General features: G+C 50.6%; 1 protein-coding gene across 3 annotated transcripts in view; it reads left to right on the top strand.

The window, feature by feature from the left end:
• LOC144493380 (vascular endothelial growth factor A-like) overlaps positions 1-23,879 on the top strand; it is a 51,087-nt gene that overhangs the window by 5,057 nt on the left and 22,151 nt on the right. For 2 of the 3 annotated variants that reach the window (XM_078212210.1, XM_078212209.1), the window contains 4 exons: positions 14,876-15,072; positions 18,585-18,661; positions 20,392-20,424; positions 22,679-22,750. In XM_078212210.1, the coding sequence (XP_078068336.1) occupies positions 14,876-15,072; positions 18,585-18,661; positions 20,392-20,424; positions 22,679-22,750 (379 nt within the window). The remainder of the gene's footprint in view (positions 1-14,875; positions 15,073-18,584; positions 18,662-20,391; positions 20,425-22,678; positions 22,751-23,879) is intronic. The other variant, XM_078212212.1, reaches the window with a different exon arrangement.

Here is a 23,879-nt window from a genome sequence, read left to right as displayed (position 1 = left end):
ATTTATCCTATGTGGTCCCCCTGACACTAAGGGGCAATTTAGTATGGCCAATCCACCTAACCCACACATCTTGGACTGTGGGAGGAAACCCACACAGACACGGGGAGAACGTACAGACTCTGCACAGATAGTGACCCCAGTGGGAATCGAACCCGGGTCTCTGGAGTTGTGAGGTAGCAGTGCTAACCACTGTGCCACCGTGCCACCACATGAGAATTTGTTTCTCCCCGAGGGTTGTGAGTCTTTGGAACTCTCTTCCTCTACAGGCAGTGGAAGCAGAATCTCTGAATTCTTTCAAGGCAGAGCGAGATAGATCCTTGACTAACAAGGGGGTGAAAGGTTATCGGGGGTTAGGCAGGAATGTGGGTTGAGGCTATAATCAGGTCAGCCATGATCTTATTGAAGGGTGGAGTGGCTGCTCGTAGTCCATATTTTTGTGTGTAGCGGCAGTATAACTGACAGTCCGAAAGACGTGCTGGTTAGGTGCATTGGCCATGCTAAATTCTCCCTCAGTGTACCCGATCAGGCGCCAGAGTGTGGCGACTAGGGGATTTTCCACAGTAACTTCATTGCAGTGTTAATGTAAGCTTATTTGTGACACTAATAAACATTAAAAATCTGGTTAGATACATGAATAGGTAGGGAGAAGAACGATTATGGACCATATAGAGGTAAGAAAATATTAGAATAGAGAGGCATCTGTGTTGGCACAGACTTGGTGAGCTGAAGGGCCTGAATCATAGAATCCTACAGTGCAGAAAGAGGCCATTCAGCCCATCCAGTCTGCACCGACCACAATCCCACCCAGACCCTATCCTCATAACCCCATACATTTACCCGAGCTAGTGCCCCGGACACTCAGGGGAAATTTAGTACGACCAATCCACCAAACCCACACGTCTTTGGACTGTGGGAGGAAACTGGAGCACCCGGAGGAAACCCACGCAGACACGGGGAGAATGTGCAGGCTCCGCACAGACAGTGATCCGAGGCCGGGAATCGAACCTGGGTCCCTGACGCTGTGAGGCAGCGGGGCTAACCCACTGTGCCACCTGTGCCGCCCCTGTTCCTGTGCTGTAATGTTCTTTGCTCTTTGTAATAAATAAACTTTAAACTTGGGGCTGTTTACCTCTTCCTAGCCCCGAAAGAAGTGATTTGTCATTTCCCTGCGTGCAAATTCAGCACCGTTTTTAATTGGGCATCAGTGGCAGTGAAGATTATTTTTCATGGAGTGTGGGTGTTGGTGACCGAACTCCTTTCAAAGGGCAGAGAGTGGATGTGGAGTCTCGTGTAGGCCAGACTTCCAAACAGGCTGAATGCTGCAAGGGATTTGGAATATAAATAACGTAAATAATAATAACATATTATAAATGGAATATGGATTCCACTGATCACGCATGGTGGGGTTTGAATCCTTGTTATTAAAGCAACATTACTTGCTGGATTACTAGCCCAGTGTGTCACCCCCACTGCCCCATCACTCCCCCTTGTGTTTTCCAGCGCCAGGGACCGCTGGTCACTGTCTATGTGGAGTCTGCACATTCTCCCCGTGTCTGCGTGGGTTTCCTCCGGGTGCTCCGGTTTCCTCTCACAGTCTGAAAAGTGTGTGGGGTTAGGTTGATTGGCCGTGCTAAATTGACCCTTAGTGTCAGGGGGCTTAGCAGGGTAAACGTGGGGGTTACGGGAATAGGGCCTGGGTGGGGTTGTGGTCGGTACAGATTTGATAGGCCGAATGGCCTCCTTCTGTACTGTCGGGATCCTGTGAAGAGAAGGTTAAGGAGAGGTTGAGCGAGGTGTTCGGGATTGAGGGTTTGGTTGGAGCAGATAGAGTGGAACTGTCTGTGTGAGGGGATGATTGATTGGAGCACAGGGATATGAGCACCTGATGTCTGTCTGGGATTGTAGATCACATGGGCACCATCTGATTTCAGTCGGCTTTGAGACTGTGACCACCGGATCCTGTGTCTGTGTGAAGCCTCTCCGCTGTGTCCTGACAAAGGCTGTGAAGATTAACTCAGTGTTTAGATTGTGGGTCTGAGATTCAGCGCGGGCACAGTGACCCTGTCACTGTCACAACCAGTGCCCCAAGCACTTCATTACACTCAAAATTAATAATTAGATGATTGTTTTGCTATCCGCACACTCATTCCCAGAGTTTGGGGCTCGGCACGGTGGCACAGTGGTTAGCACTGCTGCCTCACAGCTGCCAGGGACCCGGGTTCGATTCCCAGCTTGGTCACTGCCTGTGTGGAGTTTGCACATTCTCCCCGTGTCTGTGTGGGTTTCTTTCGGGTGCTCCAGTTTCCTCCCACAGTCCAAAGATGTGCAGGTTAGGTTGACTGGCCATGCTAAATTGCCCCTTAGTGTCAGGAGGACCAGTTAGGGTAAAAAGGGTTACGGGGTTAGGGCCTGGGTGGGATTGTGGTCGGTGCAGACGTGATGGGCCAAATGGCCTCCTTCTATGATTCTATTCTCTGTCAATGAAATTGGTGCAGGATCAGTGGGCTGAATGTCCTCTTCTGCACTGTAGGGATTCTATAACAACCCACATATGAAGGTCCCAGTCTTTAATGGACTTTATATAGTGTGACCATCGCTTCCGGCAAGGTCTTCATAATCTCTGTTCTTACTCCCTGTCGGATTTTGCCCTGTGGGGAGGATGGAGCTAATCTATAGACGCAGTGTCCCTGCACATATACAACACAGCCTCGGCCTCTGGCCCTGATTCCCTCCCCTCCCTTCAGCATGCAAGCTTTACCAAGAGAGATCACATTCTGATGTCCTAAGGGCTTGTGAGCGTTGTGTGCCAGGCATATATAGACATGTGAATCTCTGCATCTCGGGCTCTGAAGAGCAAAGCTTACCACGGGGTATTTCCTGTGGCTGCTCTTTCAGAGAGGGAATTGTATGTGGTGTGTGTTTACAGGAGAAAGTGGAACAGCTAGACTTGACGGGTTCGTGTTTGATGTGGCATCGAGTGGGAGCTGCAAGCGGCATGTGCTGTTGCAAAGGTGATCACGCTGTGTAGGCAGGGCGGCCAACTCTTATGAAACGAAATGAGGAAGGCTTTGGCACGGCACAGTGGCACAGTGTTAGCACTGCTGCCTCACAGCGCCAGGGACCTGGGTTCGATTCCCGGCTTGGGTCACTGTCTGTGCGGAGTTTGCACGTTCTCCCCATGTCTGCGTGGGTTTCCTCCGGCTGCTGTGGTTTCCTCCCACAGTAAAGGTACAACTTATCTCCGAGCCACAACATTATTGTCTGCTGACTGGCCAGCTTACAGCTCTGCTCTAAGCACTCAGCGGAGATTCCCAGACTCAGTCCGCCACGGGCTGTCCCAGAAATAGGGCACAGAAGATGATGGGACCAATACATGGAGCAATCCGTCAGAATACGGACTGCCGGTCAGCAAGTGTAGTCACTGCACTTTGTGTCTCCAGGTCTTAAGTCTGGAAAACTTGCGCAGCACCGTTATTGAATGGCACCGGTTATATTCTGGGAGTGGCAGTACTCAGTGCTCTCTTTACTGATGTTTCATTACAAAGGACCTTCGTTGGCTGCTGCAGTGTGTTGAGATGTCCTGTGTCCGTTCTCCCTTCTCCTCTGACCCCGAGAGGGGGAGGTTTTTTTATTCATTCATGGGACATGTGTGTTCGCTGGCTGGGCCAGCATTTATTGCCCTTGGAGGGCAGTTGAGAGTAAACCACATTGCTGTGGCTCTGGAGTCACATGTCGGCCAGACCAGGTAAGGACGGCAGATTTCCTTCCCTGAAGGACATTAGTGAACCAGATAGTTTTTTCTGACAATCGCCAATGGTTTCATGGTCATCAGTAGATTCTTAATTCCAGATTTTTTTTGTTTTTATTGAATTCAAATTCCACCATCTGCCATGGCGGGATTTGAACCCGGTTCCATCAGCTGAGTTTCTGGATTAATAGTCTATCGGTAATACCACTAGGCCATTGCCTAGTTGCTGCCTCATAGAAGAACTCGAGGTGCTGCTGACTGCAAATGGATGCCACTGGTCTCAGTGACCATTAAGACTAAACAGGTCCCAAATGTGGACAAAATGTGAGACGTACAGGAATATGAGTCCTTTCAGCTTTTAAAGTTTGTTTATTAGTGTCGCAAATAGGCTGACATTAACACTGCAATGAAGTTACTGTGAAAATCCCCTAGTCGCCACACTCGGGCGCCTGTTCGGGTACACTGAGGGAGAATTTAGCATGGCCAATGCACCTAACTAGCACATCTTTGGACTGTGGGAGGAAACCGGAGCACCCGGAGGAAACCCACGCAGACACGGGGAAAGGGTGCAGACTCCTCACAGACCTGAGCCGGGAATCGAGCCCTGGTCCTTGGCGCCGTGAGGCAGCAGCGCTAACCACCGTGCCGCCCACACATCAGTCCGAGCATAGGATCCAATTTCCCTTCCTGAGGGAAGATCCCCGATGATCAGGCTTGGCTTTGAGGGTGCCTTTAATTCTTGCCACACAAAGGGGGGGGGGGGGTCCACACTGAGTGACGGTCTGTAGTGTCCTGTTAGAGCAGCGTTACAGATCATGGTGGGCTTGATTTCAGTGCTGGCGGGAGGTGGGGGGCGGGGGGGGGTCGGGGTGGTGGGGTGGAGGGGAGAAGGGGTTCGGGCAGCTGTGGGGGTGCTGAGAGACCGAGAGATAGGAAACTGAACAAACAGCTCGGTGTACAGTTTAGAAAAGAAATACGAGATAAGATAGCAGCAGACCTGGTTGTAAAGGCCATCGTTATAATCCAAATGAACGGCAACAGTATCAGACAAGGTCATACAGTAGAGGCTTGTCCTTCATTGACCTGCTTTCTGCCAACTCGTAGTCACAGTGTCTTGCTTCAGAGTGCAGCTTAACCCCTTCACCACCCTGCTGTTTGTTAGCCCAGATTATTTTTAAAGTCTGTCTCTCACCCTTTCAAAATGTCCTTTTGTCTGGGTTTTGGGGTTGGAGAGGTGGGGGATGGGTGGGGTCGGTGTGTTTGAGTGGAGGGCCCTGTATAAATTGGCCAGGCCCGCATTTATTGCCCATCCCTAGCCGCCCTTCGGAAGGTGATCTTGTTTTTAACAAGTGAGTGGCGTCCTAGGCCTTTCAGAGGGCATTTTAAGAGTCAACCCCATTACTGTGGCTCCGGAGCCAGACGGGGAGTTTCTGGATGAATAGTTCAGCGAAAATACCACTCGCCCATCGCCTCCCCGTTGTAGGCCAGACCACATTCCCTTCCCTTATTGAACTTTGTAGCTACTTGCAACACTAATAAATAAACTTTAAACTTTAAACCTTATTGAGCCAGTTGGGTTTTCATGACAATCATAGGATCCTTATAGTGCAGAAGGAGGCCATTTGGCCCATCGAGCCTGCATTGACAACAATCCCTTGTTATCCCCGTAAACCCATATTTTTTTTCTGCTATTCCCCTGACACTAAGGGGTATTTTAGCATGGCCAATCCACCCAACCCGCACATCTTTGGATACTAAGAGCAATTTAGCATGGCCAATCCACCTAACCCGCACATCTTTGGATACTAAGAGCAATTTAGCATGGCCAATCCACTTAACCCGCACATCTTTGGATACAAAGGGGCATTTTAGCATGGCCAATCCACCTAACCCACACATCTTTGGACTGTGAGAGGAAACCGGAGCACCCGGAGGAAACCCACGCAGACACAGGGAGAATGTGCAAACTCCACACAGACAGTGACCCGAGACCGGAATTGAACTTGTGACCCAGGCACTAGGAGGTAACAGTGCTAACTAATTGACAATGGTTTCATGGTCATCATTATACTTTTTCATTCCAAATGATCTAAATTTCACCATCTGCTGTGGTGGGATTCGAATCCGGGTCCCCAGAACACTACCCTGGGTTTCTGGGATACTAGTCCAGCAACAATACCACTGCACCACCACCTCATGCAGATTGAAGTCCCGGAAGGTTCTAGACTTGATTCCTGCCCACCTTCAGGCACTCACCCTTGTCATTGGTTGAGGGCTAGATGGGATTGCTGGGTCCATGCTTCCAAACCCCTTACTGAGTGAGGGATATTCCTCTTGAGGGAGAGGAGAGGGGAGATTGGGGAGGGAGTCAGGGCAGTGGGTGCTACAGTTCCCTTCAGCGCTCCCAACCTAAGGAATTGGAAAAAAACCAACAGTCAGGATTGGCACTGCCCAGACTGCACGTGCCTGTCCCCCACCCACATACCCCACCCAGAGGGGCAGCCTGGAACTGGCTTCATCCACAAAATCCCCCGCTGCTGAATAGCCAAGCATGTGCTCATGGGCTAGACTCGAAGCTGGAGGGTAACTCTCTGCATGAGATGCTGAAATGCCTGTGAAGCTGTAGCCCAGCCCACCACACCCACAACAGCCAGTAGCTTCAAGAGAGGGGTTGGTGGGGGGATTGGTGGTGGGGGGCTGGAAGAGAGCGAGGGAGGGAGATTAAAAGATTCCAAGTTCTATTAAATAGTGAAGTGGATCAGCATGTGTCTGCGTATTTGCGTCTGCGTATTTGCGTCTGCGTATTTGCGTCTGTGTATGCGTGTCTGTGTATTTGCTTCTGTGTGTCCGTCTGTGTATCCGTCTGTGCTCGTGTCTGCGTCTGTGTATTTGTGTATGTGTGTCTGTGTGTGTGCATTTGTCTATCTGTGTGCCTGTGTCTGTGTGCATGCCTGTGTCTGTATGTACATGTGTGTACATGTGTGTCTGTGTGTGTGTGTCTGTGTGTGAGAGAGAGAGTGAGCTGTTGGTATTCTGTGGTTCCATAACTGGAACAGCTGAAGGACGATGCTGAAGGTCAGACACATCATTGTTAGGGCCAATCCCTTGATTTGGTTCAGACAGTTTTCCCGTCACAATCGGCTATCACAGCTGATCCCTGTGCAGTTTTTGTCAGTTCTCTTGTCCGGCTCGGGTCACTGTCCGGCTCGGGTCACTGTCTGTGTGGAGTTTGCACATTCTCCTCGTGTCTGCGTGGGTTTCCTCCGGGTGCTCCGGTTTCCTCCCACAGTCCAAAGATGTGCGGGTTAGGTTGATTGGCCAGGTGAAAAATTGCCCCTTAGAGTCCTGGGATGTGTAGGTTAGAGGGATTAGCGGGTAAAATATGTGGGGGTAGGGCTTGGGTGGGATTGTGGTCGGTGCAGACTCGATGGGCCGAATGGCCTCCTTCTGCACTGTAGGGTTTCTATGATTTCTATGATTTCTATGAGTAATGCTGTTAGCGTCAGTCACCGTGTGATTCCTGTTGAACTGTGGTAGAGGTTTCCAACTGCAGGGGTGTTGGTGTGGCAGGTTAACATAGCGTTTCTATAGCAACCTTCAGGTGCTTTAGAGCCAATCAAGTACACTGTCAGAAACACAGCGGCCAATTTGTGCACAGCAAGATCCCACAAACAGTGATGTGATCATGACCAGATAATCTGGGGTTTTTTGTGATGGTGATTGAGGGATAAATATTGGCTAGTGCTGACAGTGCCCACCCAATCACAGTTTCCATTCAGGAAGAAAACCTATAGTTCCTTTCTCAATCTTTCCTATAGGTGACTCCAGTCCCCAGGCCAATGACGCTGGCCTTGAGCTAGTGGTAACTGCCCAAAGGTAATGTGCCTTTCCGTGTCCCCAAGAACTAATTACTGTGAGTGCAGACACCCCGAAGGCACTTCGAGCCTATAGCCCCTCTGAGGTAGATCTTGAAGTTAATTGCTTCTTTGTAGGTTGGCGGTTGCTTGTAAATTCTGAAGTCAGGGACAGAATATCCCAGCATGTTACACCCAAAGTGACACAAGTGTGGCGTCCTAACAAAATTAGACAGGAGCGGCTGCTAGTAGCAGCCTTTGCCCCAGATCACGGTCGCTGTGACCCTCCCCGACACTGACAGGTTGTTGCCAATTGAGAAAGCTTCTTCGGAAACACTGAGCTCCCCAGGGATCAAGTCACTTGCAGCTAATTGAACATTTTCAGATTTCAATCTCTAACGATAGAAGACAGAGGGTGGTTGTAGAGGGCTGTTTTTCAAATTGGAGGCCTGTGACCAGCGGTGTGCCTCAGGGATCAGTGCTGGGCCCACTGTTATTTGTCATTTATATTAATGATTTGGATGAGAATTTAGTAGACATGGTTAGTAGGTTTGCAGATGACACCAAGATTGGTGGCATAGTGGACAGTGAAGAAAGTTATCTCGGATTGCAAAGGGATCTTGATCAATTGGGCCAGTGGGCTGACGAATGGCAGATGGAGTTTAATTTAGATAAATGCGAGGTGATACATTTTGGTAGATCAAACAAGGGCAGGATTTACTCAGTTAATGGTAGGGTGTTGGGGAGAGTTATAGAACAAAGAGATCTAGGGGTACAGGTTCATAGCTCCTTGAAAGTGGAGTCACAGGTGGACAGAGTGGTGAAGAAGGCATTCAGCACGCTTGGTTTCATTGGTCAGAACATTGAATACAGGAGTTGGGACATCTTGTTGAAGTTGTACAAGACATTGGTAAGGCCACATTTGGAATACTGTGTACAGTTCTGGTCACCCTATTATAGAAAGGATATTATTAAACTAGAAAGATTTACTAGGATGCTACCGGGACTTGATGGTTTGAGTTATAAGGAGAGGTCGGATAGACTAGGACTTTTTTCCCTGATGCATTGGGGTAAGCTTATAGAGGTCTATAAAATAATGAGGGGCACAGATCAGCTAGATAGTCAACATCTTTTCCCAAAGGTAGGGGAGTCTAAAACTAGAGGGCATAGGTTTAAGGTGAGTGGGGAGAGACACAAAAGCATCCAGAGGGGTGCAATTTTTTCACTCAGAGGGTGGTGAGTGTCTGGAACAAGCTGCCAGGGGTAGTAGTAGAGGCGGGTACAATTTTGTCTTTTGAAAAGCATTTGGACAGTTACATGGGTAAGATGGGTATAGAGGGATATGGGCAAAACGCGGGCAATTGGGACTAGCTTAGTGGTTCAAATAAAACGGGAGCATGGACAAGTTGGGCTGAACAGCCTGCTTCCATGCTGTAAACCTCTATGACTATTTGATTAACTTGGGGAGAAGTGGAGAAGGAATATGGGTGGCACGGTGGCACAGTGGTTAGCACTGTTGCCTCACAGCGCCAGGGACCTGGGTTCAATTCCCGACTTGGGTCACTGACTGTGTGAAGTTTGCATGTTCTCCCCCTGTCTGCGTGGGTTTCCTCCGGGTGCTCCGGTTTCCTCCCACACCCCAAAGATGTGTGGGTTAGGTTGATTGGCTATGCTAGATTGACCCTTAGTTTCAGGGGGATTAGCAGGGTAAATATGTGGGGCTACAGGGATAGGGGCTGGGTGGGATTGTGGTCAGTGCAGACTCGATGGGCTGAATGGCCTCCTTCGGCACTGTAGGGATTCTATGATTCCCCTTAGTTCAAGGTGAGGGGCAGGAGGATTTGTGGAAAAACCATTTTACTCAGTGGGTGGTGACGGTCTGGAATGCGCTGCCTGGGAGGGTGGTGGAGGCGAGTTGCCTCACGCCCTTTAAAACGTACCTGGATGAGCACTTGGCACGTCATAACATTCAGGGCCATGGGCCAAGTGCTGGCAGATGGGATGAGGTGGGAGTTCAGGTGTTTCTGATGTGTCAGTGCGGACTTGATGGGCCAAAAGACCTCTTCTGTGCTGTAAAGAGCAATTATTTCTCGTGGCTACCCAGAGGGCACAGGCGTTGGGTGACGGGGGCAGAAGAACTGAAGAAATACCTTCAGTTTCGGCATTGCACTCCCTGAGAGGTGTTTGGATTAACTGTAGAATTGAGAAAGAAATTAGGTAAAGACTTGATGGAGAAAAAGTAAATGGAGGGATATAGGGATAAATTGGGGACTGGAGCTAACAGGATTGCTCTCTCAATGACTAGGTACAATCTCGATGTGCCGAATGGTACTGTGCTGGTCTATGATACCATTTAGTCCCGTTCTGAGTGTAGCCAATGGTCCCAGTTGAAGAGTTGTTGTATGAGCCAGGATAACGATGGGTCGTTGGTAATGCTTGGTGGGCTTAGTCATGCATCCGCAGGCTAAGTGGGCCACTGCTGATGACATCACAGCAAGTGATGGTGACTGTGCTGCCATGGATACCGGGAACAGTAATGCTGGACTGAGTTGAGGAGGAATTTCTTCACTCAGAGGGTTGTGAATCTTTGGAATTCTCTCTTCCAGAGGGTTGTGGAGGCTCCGGCATTGAGTATTTTTAAGGCTGAGATCGATCGAATTTTAGGCTGTTGGGGGAATGAAGGGATATGGAGAGCAGCTGGGAAAGTGCAGTCGAGGGCAAAGGTCAGTCACGACCTTATTAAGTGGCAGATCAGGCTGGAGGGGCCGAATGGTCTCCTCCTAGTTCATATTTTTCTGCTTCCCTTATAACCCAATGCCCTGCCGAAGACAAGTTATTGCAGGTGTATTTGGTAAGTGATATTTCGTGGAGACAGAGAGACTATTTTTGACGACATTGGGGTATCCTGGAGTTGTTGACGGCCAACGCAATTCCGGTTTTTATTTGAAGTGTCGCAATTGTCAGACAGGAAGTGACCTGCCTCTGGGGTGGAGCATTCCTGGTGACAGAGGTTAAAGGTCGCTGCCAGCTTTAGGTGCCCATTGGTTCTGCCGTTGGTGCAGTCACTGAGGTTGGGATTGGCGGGGGTTGGGGTCCGTGTGGCTGCACAGAATCGGGCGCACCGTGCGAAAGGGGGACTCATTTTGGGACAGACACGTGCCAGGCCACACAAGGGCCTCATTGCCCGAGTGGACGAGTTTGTTTCCTCTGGGCCGGGACCCTAGACTGTGGGAACAATGGGCAGGGCAGCTGGACGAGTAATCCAGAGACCCAAGGTAATGCTTTGGGGACCAGTGTTCGAATCCCACCGTGGCAGATGGTGAGACTGAACTCAGTAAGAATCTGGAATTAAAAGTCTCAGGATGACCATGAAACATTGTCGAGGGCGGGAGTGGATTGAGGGCAGCACGGTGGCACAGTGGTTAGCACTGCTGCTTCACAGCGCCAGAGACCCGGGTTCGATTCCCAGCTTGCGTCGCTGTCTGCGTGGAGTCTGCACGTTCTCCCCGTGTCTGTGTGAGTTTCCTCCGGGTGCTCCGGTTACCTCCCACAGCCTGAAAGACGTGTTGGTTAGGTGCATCGGCCATGTTAAATTCTCCCTCCGTGTACCCAAACAGGCGCTGGAGTGTGGCAACTAGGGGATTTGCACAGTAACTTCATTGCAGTGTTAATGTAAGCCTACTTGTGACACTAATAAATAAACTTAAACAAGTCAGTTTCAGGAAAAAAACAACAGAAGACCTCCCTTTTCACAATGTTTAGTTTTAACTCCCTGCAATTTGACCTCCCCTCCCCCCCAACTCCCCCCCCCCCCACCCCCCCCCCCCCCCCCCCCCCCCCCCCGACCCCGACATCACCTCTCTCTCAAAAAAAAAGATACGGCTGTTTGCGATTGAGCGTGGCAGACTTGCTCAGAACCTCGGCAAACAGAACACATTTAAAATTTCAAGTTTCTTTATTTGTCACATGAGACCATAAGACATAGGAGCAGAATTAGGCCACTCGGCCCATCAAGTCTGCTCCGCCATTCAATCATGGCTGATATTTTTCTCATCCCCATTCTCCTGCCTTTTCCCCATAACCCCTGATGCCCTTGTTAATCACGAGTAAGGCTTACATTAACACTGCAATGAAGTTACTGTGAAATTCCCCTCGTCGCCACATTCCAGCGCCTGTTCGGGTCAATGCACCTAACCAGCACGTCTTTCGGAATGCGGGAGAAAACCGAACCATTCTTTTGCCAGAGGACTGGCAGCTGGAGAGTTGACACAGTCCGATATCGAGCCATTTCATTATCAGGTTAATCGCCACTCTTATCATGCACGCGACTCACTCTAATCTCCACCAATGCCACCAAGTGGCTGTCTCCAGTCGAGCAGAGGCACTGCACAGATACACCGCTTTCCCCGTGGCAGCTGAACATTGCTGACCGATGCTGTCAGCGCAGAGCGGAAAGCTGGAACCAGCCTCCCATCCACTAACTCTGTCTACACTTCCCGCTGCCTCAGCAAAGCAGCCAGCATAATCAGGGACCCCACGCACCCCGGGCATTCTCTCTTCCACCTTCTTCCTTCGGAAAAAAGATACAAAAGTCTGAGGTCACGTACCAACCGACTCAAGAACAGCTTCTTCCCTGCTGCTGTCAGACTTTTGAATGGACCTACCTCACATTAAGTTGATCTTTCTCTACACCCTAGCTATGGCTGTAACACTACATTCTGCACTGTCTCCTTTCCTCCTCTATGAACGGTATGCTTTGTTTGTATAGTGCGCAAGAAACAATACTTTTCACTGTATGATAATACATGTGACAATAATAAATCAAATCATATCAAAGACCAGAGAGTCAATTGGTTTGCAGCTGGCAAATTGTTCCCGGTTTGGGAGCAGGCTGCATTCCGCGGGAATGGTGCAAATTAGTCCGGGGATTTGTTGCCCAATGACTTTCCACAGTTTTCCCGATGGAAGAAGGTGGAAGAGAGAATGTCCAGGGTGCGTGGTGTCCTTAATTATGCTGGCTACTTTTCCGAGGCAGTAGGAGGTGTAGACAGAGTCAATGGATGGGAGGCTGGTTTGTGTGATGGATTGGGCTACATTCACGACCCTTTGTAGTTTCTTGTGGTCTTGGGCAGAGCAGGAGCCCATACCAAGCTGTGATACAACCAGAAAGAATGCTTTCTATGGTGCTCCTGGCTCCAATTGTACTCTCCAACCAAGCCTTCCACAGAGGGGCAACCTCCGCTAATCGGCCAACTTAATGGGTTCTGGTGTGTTACAGATCCAGTTCTTAGCCCTTTCCTGGGAAACTTCCCCGGAGGCAGGAATGTGTCGGGGAGTGGTCTCGATATCAGCACCCCACCACTTTGCTGACCAACTTGGGGAGAACCATGGTTCTGAGGCTTCTAAAGCGGGAAGCTCTGATCACCCAGCTTGTGGTAAATTGTCTTATCCCATTGACAGCAACATGACAATAGCCAGTTACAGCCTGGGCACGCTTTCCCTCCAACAACAACAACAACTTGTACTTCTATAGTGCCTCTCGTAGGCTAAAACATCCCGAGGTGTGTCTCAGGAATGTTATCTCAGTCTAAGGGGCGGCACAGTGGTCAGCACTGCTGCCTCACAGCGCCAGGGATCCGGGTTCAATTCCCGGCTTGGGTCACTGTCTGTGTGGAGTCTGCACGTTCTCCCCGTGTCTGCGTGGGTTTCCTCCGGTTTCCAACCACAGTCCGAAAGATGTGCTGGTTCGGTGCATTGGCCGTGCTAAATTCTCCCTCAGTGTACCCGAACAGGTGCTGGAGTGTGGCGACTAGGGGATTTTCACAGTAACTTCATTGCAGTGTTAATGTGAGCCGATCTGTGACAGTAATAAACTTTAAATTAAGTGTTGGAGGGGGAAAGGCAGGTCGTGTATCAGAGGAGGAATTCCAGATGTGTAGGTCCAGCCAGCTGAAGGCACAGCCCCCCAGTGAAGGAGTGAATCAATTAGGGACATGCAAAAGGCCTAAATTAATGGAACACAGAGAACTCTGAGGGATGTGGGGACTGGAGGAGATTACAGAGATAGGGAGGGATGTGGGATTGGAGGAGGTTACAGAGATAGGGAGGGATGTGGGATTGGAGGAGGTTACAGAGATAGGGAGGGATGTGGAGCTGGAGGAGATTACAGAGATAGGGAGGGATGTGGGATTGGAGGAGATTACAGAGATAGGGAGGGATGTGGAGCTGGAGGAGATTACAGAGATAGGGAGGGATGTGGAGCTGGAGGAGATTACAGAGATAGGGAGGGATGTGGGGACTGGAGGAGATTACAGAGATAGGGAGGGATGTGGGGATTGGAGGAGATTACAGAGATAGGGAGGGATGTGGGGCTGGAGGAGATTACAGAGATAGGGAGGGATGTGGGATTGGAGGAGATTACAGAGATAGGGAGGGATGTGGGGCTGGAGGAGGTTACAGAGATAGGGAGGGATGTGGGACTGGAGGAGATTACAGAGATAGGGAGGGATGTGGGGATTGGAGGAGATTACAGAGATAGGGAGGGATGTGGGGCTGGAGGAGATTACAGAGATAGGGAGGGATGTGGGGATTGGAGGAGATTACAGAGATAGGGAGGGATGTGGGGCTGGAGGAGATTACAGAGATAGGGATGGATGTGGGGATTGGAGGAGATTACAGAGATAGGGAGGGATGTGGGGCTGGAGGAGATTACAGAGATAGGGAGGGATGTGGGATTGGAGGAGATTACAGAGATAGGGAGGGATGTGGGATTGGAGGAGGTTACAGAGATAGGGAGGGATGTGGGGCTGGAGGAGGTTACAGAGATAGGGAGGGATGTGGGGCTGGAGGAGGTTACAGAGATAGGGAGGGATGTGGGGCTGGAGGAGGTTACAGAGATAGGGAGGGATGTGGGGCTGGAGGAGATTACAGAGATAGGGAGGGATGTGGCCGTGCAGGGATTTGAAAACTGGGATGAGAATATGAAAATGGAAACATTGCTGGAACAGGTGCCAATGAGGGTCAGAGGGCACGGGGTGAAGGGTGAACAAGATCACTCCACATGACACCATTCACTCCTTTCCCAGTGTCCACTTGTGGGCCTGCGCAGCCTTTGAGGACACAGCGATTGGGGTAGTCCTTGATCGATACCAAGGCTACAAGTCTCAGCATGTTGATACTGGGCCATGGGGGGTGTGTATGAGGGACAGGGAATCTTGGACAGAGTTTCCGTTTTCCCAATTTCATTAATGGTCTCCGTTTCCTTGCATTTCAGTCATCAAGTTCATGGAGGTGTGGAACAAGAGCTACTGTCGGCCAATAGAAACACTAGTTGACATCTTACAGGAACACCCGGCTGAGGTGGAGCACATCTTCAAGCCTTCCTGTGTGTTTGTGATGAGATGTGGTGGTTGCTGCAGCGACGAAGGTTTAGAATGCGTCCCCACTGAAGTCCACGATGTGACGATGGAGGTAAAAGCAAGCTTCGGTACTTGGAGGTAAAGTGGGCTAAGCTACACCCATGGGATTGATTTGGCTGAGTGACGGTGCTGTTACACCTCCCCACGAGGGTTGTCCTTTCAGCCCTTGGGTGTCCCTGGGACAGCTGGCCATTTGATTCCCATCTCTAATCCCCCTGAGTAGGTGGCGGTGAGCTGCCTCCTTGAACTGCGGCAGTCCCAGAGGTGTAGGTACACCCACTGTGCTGTCAGGCAGGGAGATCCAGGATTTTGAACCAGCAACAGTGAAGGAATGGCGATTCTGGTTCCTAGTCAGGATGGTGAGTGACTTGGAGGGGAGCTTGAAGGAGGTGGTCTTGCCACGTGTCTGCTGCCCTTCTACTGGGTGGGGAGGGGTCCTAGGATTGGAAGGTGCTGCCAAAAATGACATGCTGGTTAGGTGGATTGGCCATGCTAAATTCTCCCTCAATGTACCCGAACAGTTTATTTATTAATGTCACAAGTCGGCTTACATTAACACTGCAATGAAGTTACTGTGGAAATCCCCAAGTCACCACACTCCGGAGCCTGTTCGGGTACACTGAGGGAGAATTTAGCACGGCCAATGCACCTAACCAGCAAGTCTTTCGGACTGTGGGAGGAAACCGGAGCACCTGGAGGAAACCCACACAGACATGGGGAGAACGTGCAGACTCCGCACAGTGACCCAAGCCGGGAATCAAACCTGGGTCGCTGGCACTGTGAGGCAGCGGTGCTAACCACTGTGCCACCGTGCCGCCCATAACAGGTGCCGGAGTGTGGCGACTTGGGGATTTTCACAGTAACTTCGTTGCAGTGTAAGCCGACTTGTGACACGAATAAATAAACCTTAAGGAAAAGGTTATAAAGTTTATTTTATTAGTCATAAGTAAGACTTACATTAACACTGCAATGAAGTTACTGTGAAATTCCCCTAGTCACCACACTCTGGCACCTGTTCAGGTCAATGGACCTACCCAGCACGTCTTTCGGACTGTGGGAGGAAACCGGAGCACCCGGAGGAAACCCACGCAGACACGGGGATAACATGCAGACTCTGCACAGACAGTGACCCAAGCCGGGAATCGAACCCGGGTCCCTGGCGCTGTGAGGCAGCAGTGCTAACCACTGTGCCACTGTTCAGCCTTGGTGAGTTGCTGCAGTGCATCTTGTGGATGGTACACACTGCCGCCACTATGTGCCGATGATGGAGAGTGTGAAATATTGCTAGGGTGGGGAACACCATTGCTGAGAATTCAGTGCAGTGGGAATGCTGCACTGTTGGAGATGCCATTACGTTGTGCGCAAAGTGGATCTGAGGCGTGTTGGTGTTTCTTGGTGGGAAGGAGCGTGACTGGGGTGAGGTGGAGGGAGATGCATTCTCGAAGGAAGATCCAGGAGGCCGCCTCCAATGGGAGAATTTCTATCATGGTTGCCCCGTGGTTTGGTACGTACCAGAAAACCTCCCGTGGCAATGCGCGTGGCGATGCCAGCGGCTGATCTGGGGGTCCAGAACGCAGCTGCATTGTCGGGCTGCAGGGCTGGCATGTGGCTTTAAGACGGTTGCTAAGGCTCTGCCTGGGTGTAGTGATCTAAATAGGCCTCAAGGTCAATTACTGCTCACAAGTGAAGATTGCCAAATGCCAGTTGCTTGTAACTTGCTGGCTCCAGGACAGCGTGTAAGCGACCTAGCCAACACCAATTAAATCAGCACAAAATGGCTACCCCTCACAACATTCAGACATCAAAGTTTGACAGAAGCACTCCTTCTAAATATATCAACTTCTCTATATTTATAGACCCTCAGGACAGCCCCAGAGCACTTGACAGCCAATGAAGTGCTTTCAAAGTGCTGTAATATTGGAAACCGGCTCGGAAAGCCGATCCTTTCATCCAGCGAGTGATAATAGAAGAGGCACAATTGACCTTGTCTGCTTCAGGCTGAGGGACGAGAAAGGAAATCCGCTCCGCTTCCCAGAAGGAGCAGAATGAGGCCATTCGGCCCATCGTGTCTGCACCCTCGTCCTATCATGGCTGATAGGTTTCTCAACCTCATTCTCAAAGAACAAAGAAAATTACAGCACTGGAACAGGCCCTTTGGCCCTCCAGGCCTGCACCAACTATGCTGCCAGACTGAACTAAAACCCCCTACCCTTCCAGGAAACACATTCCTCCATTTCCATCTTATTCATGTATTTGTCCAGATGCCCCTTCTCCCTGGAACCTTTAATCCCCTTACCGATCAAGAACCTATCTATCTCTGTCTTAAAGACACTCAATGACCCGGCCTCCACAGCCTTCTGCAGCAATGAATTCCATAGATTCACCACCCTCTGGCTGAAGAATTTCCCCCTCACCTCAGTTCTAAAGGAGCGTCCCGCTTCCAAACTATCTTACAATACAGTGGGGAGGCCATTTGGCCGCTCATCTCTGTGCTGGTGCTTTGAAAGCGCTGTCCAATTGGTTGCCCTGTGCAGCTTTTCACTGGACCCTCTGATTTCCATTTCCAAGTCCCTGTCAGGATGAATCAATCTGCTTCCAGCACTCCTTCACCATATGGTGAATGGCTGCATGGGAAAGATCTCCCCCCATCCCCCCCTCCAGTTCTTTCACCAGTCACGTTAAATCTCTGCGCCCCGGTTACTGACCCACAGCGCCAGGGACCTGCGTTCGATTCCGACCAAGAGTGACTCATTGGGCGGGATTTTCCAGTCTCACTTGGGCGAGACCGGAAATTCCCGCCCGAGATCAATGGAGGTTTCCATCACCCTGATTCCATGGCGGGCGAGGAGGTAGAGTTCCGGCCTCTGTGTGGGGTTTGCACGTTCTCCCCATGTCTGTGTGGGTTTCCTCCGGGTGCTCCGGTTTCCTCTCTCAGGCCATAGATGTGCAGGTTAGAGAGATTAATGGAGTAAATACATGGGATTAAGGGGTTAGGGCCTGGGTGGGATGGCCTGTCAAAGGGTTGGCGAGGACTTGATGGGCCGAATGGCTTCATCTTGCACTCTAGGGATTTCTGAAGAGAACAATGCTAGCTCCTCCAGTCTCTCTGCAAACCATTGCCCCTTACTGCTGGTATCAATCTCCGATACGACCTTTGCAAGGCCCTGACGTCCTTCCTAAATTGTTTTACCCAGCATTCAACACACCATCCCGGTTGACAGTCTGCGCCACCTGGTCATATACAGCGAAACGCTGCTGTACGCTGACTGTGTATTCCACTTCTGTACTTGAGGGGTGGACATTGCTATCAGCCATCCCTAGTTACCCCGAGAATGTGCTAAGGAGTGTGGCGAACCAGCGCAATCCTCGTGTTCCCGTTCCTTCAGTCATGTTCGGAAGAGAATTGTGACCCAGCACCAACCTGTAGGTTCCAGCAGCAACACACTGTTCCAATAAATCACTGAGAGGGGACCGTAAAGAAGTGTGTTCATTTTAAGGGGGAAGCAGTCACTGCCGGGATAAACCTATTACTCATGTGTACCTGTTTATTTCTTCCCCCTTCAGGTAATGAAAATCAAGCCCCACCAAGGGGACCATTTAACTCAGTTGAACTTTGTACAGCACAGTAAATGTATCTGCAGGTGAGAGATTCTTTTAACATTTTACCTCGTGGTTACACACGGGAGACCGTCCTTTGTTTGAGATATTAAATATTGACTCGCTGCTCAGGTGCGAACAGGTGACCCCAAGGCACTATTTGTCAAACTTTCTCAATGGAATTGATCACATTGCTACGTGCTGTGGGGCAGGGATGGGGTAAAATGTGTTTACTTCCCCAGCAACGGTTGCTGTCGACCCACCCTTTCTGCATAGGCCTCACTCCCATCAACTATTGTGTGAATGTAATCTGGCAGCAGAGTTACATCGGTATTATACTGCCTTCATACAAATATTGTGCATGACCCACTGTACCACCCAGTCCCAGAGGGGGAAAGGACAGTGTGTGACCCACTGTACCACTCAGTCCCAGAGGGGAAAGGACAGTGTGTGACCCACTGTACCACCCAGTCCCAGAGGAGGAAAGGACAATGTGTGACCCACTGTACCACTCAGTCCCAGAGGAGGAAAGGACAATGTGTGATCCACTGTACCACTCAGTCCCAGAGGGGGAAAGGACAGTGTGTGACCCATCTGTACCACCCAGTCCCAGAGGGGAAAGGACAGTGTGTGACCCACTGTACCACCCAGTCCCAGAGGGGGAAAAGACAATGTGTGACCCACTGTACCACCCAGTCCCACAGGGGGGAAAGGACAGTGTGTGACCCATCTGTACCACTCAGTCCCAGAGGGGGAAAGGACAGTGTGTGACCCACTGTACCACTCAGTCCCAGAGGGGGTAAGGACAGTATGTGACACATTGTACCGCACAGTCCCAGAGGGTGAAACGACAGTGTGTGACTCAACGTACACCCAGTCCCAGAGGGGAAAGGACAGTGTGTGACCCACTGTACCACCCAGTCCCAGAGGGGGAAAGGACAGTGTGTGACCCACTGTACCACCCAGTCCCAGAGGGGGAAAGGACAGTGTGTGACCCACTGTACACCCAGTCCCAGAGGGGAAAGGACAGTGTGTGACTCACTGTACCACCCAGTCCCAGAGGGGGAAAGGACTGTGTGACCCACTGTACCACCCAGTCCCAGAGGGGAAAGGACAGTGTGTGACCCACTGTACCATACAGTCCCAGAGGGGGAAAGGACAGTGTGTGACCCACTGTACCACTCAGTCCCAGAGGGGGAAAGGACAGTGTGTGACCCACTGTACCATACAGTCCCAGAGGGGGAAAGGACAGTGTGTGACCCACTGTACCACTCAGTCCCAGAGGGGGTAAGATCAGTATGTGACACTTGTACCGCACAGTCCCAGAGGGTGAAACGACAGTGTGTGACTCAACGTACACCCAGTCCCAGAGGGGAAAGGACAGTGTGTGACCCACTGTACCACCCAGTCCCAGAGGGGGAAAAGACAATGTGTGACCCACTGTACCACCCAGTCCCAGAGGGGGAAAGGACTGTGTGTGACCCACTGTAGCATCCAGTCCCAGAGGGGGAAAGGACAGTGTGTGACCCACTGTACCACCCAGTCCCAGAGGGGGAAAGGACAGTGTGTGACCCACTGTACCACCCAGTCCCAGAGGGGGAAAGGACAGCATGTGACTCACTGTACCACCCAGTCCCAGAGGGGGAAAGGACAGCATGTGACTCACTGTACCACCCAGTCCCAGAGGGGGAAAGGACAGCATGTGACTCACTGTACCACCCAGTCCCAGAGGAAATCAAATATTTAGTATTTTTTATTTTGTTCCTTCCTACAGACCAAAGAAAGAAAGAAGAGAGCTAGAAAAAAGGTAAGAAATGTCACAAAATAGAACATAGTCTGAAAAAGCAAAACAAAGAATCGCTGGGATTTTGTGGACTTTTGATTTAACCTTATAGCTGGAGAGCGTTGCAATTTACTTGCTACTTGTTGGCAATGTTCAGCCAAACAGTGCAGTGCCCTCAAGTGTGGCAGTGAAAGTGGTGTCATCGTCTAAGTTTGGCAAGGGTACATTGGGCAAGTTAGAAAACTGCTTTCAATCCAGTGTTACCAATATCTACAAGTGTTTTTCAAGGTGTAAGATCCAGTACCCAGCCTAAATCCCACTAACCTAACCCCCCCCCCCCCCCCCGCCCCGAAAAGTTAAACAGTATGCAACATGGTAGTGCATGCCATCCATTTTGGGAAGTACCATTGCACTGTTGGCTCACAATGTAATTGGGATAAAATAGGTGCCAGCCTTGTCCGGGGACGTACCCTCTCACACCCGTTTCCAGCTAGGGACTCGAGGATTGACTCCACTTCAGTGCAGAGCCCTTAGAAATGAATCCAAAAGACCTTGCTGCTCATTTCCCTAAAATAAAAAATCCTTGGCTTTTGGTTTCAATGAGTATTTTTTGACCAAGATCAGTTGGCTTATTTGGTTCTTGCCTGGAAGGAGTTAAAAAGTCATTAGAAGTCTGTGTGTGAGACAGTAAAATTCTCAATGGTGTATTTAACAGGAAAGTTAACATCTCTTAGCCAAACTTAGCACAAGAAAGGTCATCTTGCAAATCAATTATGTATGGGACATTAATGTAGCTCTTATGTTATGAGGTTAATAATTGAGAGAGCGTGAGTTCAAATCCCACCATGGCAGACCATAATGGAGCTATTTCACAAACAGACATGCGATTAAAAGCCCAAAGCATCTCTTTTGGGCGGAATTTAACCGGCGCGTCCACCCGAGGTTCGTACGATCCCACCTGAGGCCACCGGAGAATGTCGTTCTCCGAGCCTCGCCTGCCCCCGGAATCAGGGCGGGCGAGCTGGTAAAATTCCGGCCTTTGTGTGTCGTTTGAGGGATAAGTGTTAGCTCAGAACACCAGGAAGATCTCCCCTGCTCTTCTTCAACTTAATCCATAGAAACGTTACAGCACAGAAGCAGACCACTTGGCCCATCTTGCCCATGCCAGCCCAAAGATACCCAGGCACCCTTTTTAAACCCACCTTCCTGCACCCGGCACACAGCCCTGAAGCTAACAGCACTTAAGGTACAGACCCAGGTACTTTTTAATAGAGGTTAGGGTCTCTGCCTCCACCACCAATTCAGGCAGCGAGTTCCAGACACCCACCACCCTCTATGTAAGAAAGTTCTTCCTCATGTCCCCTCTACACCTTCTGCCACTTATCTTGAATCTCTGTCCCCTGGTTCTAGAATTCTCCGCCAAGGGAAACAATTTTATCCTGTCCACTCTCTCTCTTCCTGTCATAATCTTGTACACCTCAATCAAGTCACCCCTCAGCCTTCTTTGTCCCAAAATAATCCCAACCGATCCGATCTCTCCTCGTGGCTACACTTTTCTAGCGCTGCCATTGGGATCCACCTGCGAGGACAGGGCCTCAGTTTAGAGTCTCAGGCTGAAGGCAGCACCTCGAACAGTACAGTTCAGTACTGCGCTGTAGGGGAAGAAAAGTAGAGAGAGTCCAGCTAAAGAAAAACACGCATAAGATTCCGAGCGACAATCCAGCTTCCGTTTCTCCTGTGTGATGTAGCCCAAGTAGAGTTAAGTTGGCTCGAGCTGCGTTGGGTCCTTCTGTCTATCATCAATTCCTGGCAGTTATCTCAACCTTTTCCTTCTTGAGTCGTGGAGAAGGGAGGCTTCTCATTTTACTCTGGGCAAGGTAGGCCTAGGGATACTTTTTGGACCTCACCTGGCTTCCATTTTGGACGCCAATTCTCTTGACGGTTCTTCCTTCAGTTGCCAATTCACATCCTTATCGCTGTTTATTTATTCTTCAGCTCGTTACCGAGCTAAATGAAGGAGGCGATGTTGTCTGCTTCTCAGGAGGTGTGCGATGCACCCAGGGCAAGCGTACTCTTGCTTCTCCCTCAATCCGTTCGCATCCCTCTGGCGACGGTTGGGGGACGAGAAATCAGAATCCAGACTGGTTGACGTTCCAATGCCACTCCTGCTCCTTCCTCGCTTGCCCCTTGCTCCCCCCTCCTCCCCACCGCCGCCTGCGCCAGCTAGCCACCTGAGAGGGACCTGCCGCTTAACTGAAGAACTCTGCTCTTTTCACAGCAAGCCGAAACGAGGGAAAGGAAAGGGTCAAAAGCGAAGGAAAAAGAAAAACAGAGTGAAACAAAGCAGGCCGTATGTCAGTCTTTAGTTTCCCATTCGGCGTTCCATGCCTGGCCTGAAATAATTCTCCCCAAGTTGATTATTAATTTTAAAAGGTTGGGAGGGAGGGCTACCAATGAGGGGGGGAGGGGCTGCAATTGGAAATGGTGACCGGGAGAATGACGCTTCATTGTAATTTAGCATGACAATTCACCGCACTTTCATAATTCTCACCAGTCTGGGTTTGTACAGGAGCCAGGGGAGATGATCTCTGCTCGCGTTCGGAGGCATGGCTGGCTTGTACAATCAAATCACCGCTAACTCCCGCTTTAACGGTGCGTTCTTCACTAGGTTTGCTGTGGCTTTAACCCACCACTAACATCGAGTGCTGAAGAAATCGCCGCCCTATCCGCTTTTCCATCTTAGGTTCCGAGTAGTCAGGCTGGATACTTCCATCCGGTCACAGATTTAACGTTCTTTATTTGTGTCACCAGCAGGCTTACATTACTGGGCGGCACGCTGGCACAATGGTTAGCACCGCCGCCTCACAGCTCCAGGGACCCGGGTTCGATTCCCGGCTCGGGTCACTGTCTGCGCGGAGTCTGCATGTTCTCCCCGTATCTGCGTGGGTTTCCTCCGGGTGCCAGTCCCAAAGGTGTGCTGGTTAGGTGGATTGGCCGGGCTAAATTGCCCCTTAGTGTCAGGGGGACTCACATGCATGGGGTTACGGGGATAGGGCCATGCTAAATTGTTCTTCATGCCCTGGGATGCGTAGGTTAAAGGGACTAGCGAGGTAAATATGTGAGGTTACGGGGATAGGGCCTGGGTGGGATTGTTGTGCGTGCAGACTCGACGGGCCCAATGATTCCCTTCTGCACTGCAGGGATTTTATGATTAACACTGCAATGAAGTCACTGTGACAATCCCCTGGTTGCCACACTCCGGCGCCTGTTCGGGTACACTGAGGGAGAATTTAGCACGGCCAATGCACCTAACCAGCACGTCTTTCAGACTGTGGGAGGGAAATGGAGCACCCAGAGGAAACCCACGCAGACTCTGCACAGACAGTGACCCAAGCCGGGAATCGAACCCGGGTCCCTGGCGCTGTGAGGCAGCAGTGCTAACCACCGTGCCACCCACATTGGCGGTAATGTTCCGCAGG

The sequence above is a fragment of the Mustelus asterias genome, chromosome 5 (genome assembly GCF_964213995.1).
Source record: "Mustelus asterias chromosome 5, sMusAst1.hap1.1, whole genome shotgun sequence".
Classification (NCBI taxonomy): Eukaryota; Metazoa; Chordata; class Chondrichthyes; order Carcharhiniformes; family Triakidae; genus Mustelus; species Mustelus asterias.
The sequence above is the reverse complement of the archived record's forward strand: the minus strand, read 5'-3'. Positions and strand labels throughout refer to the sequence as shown.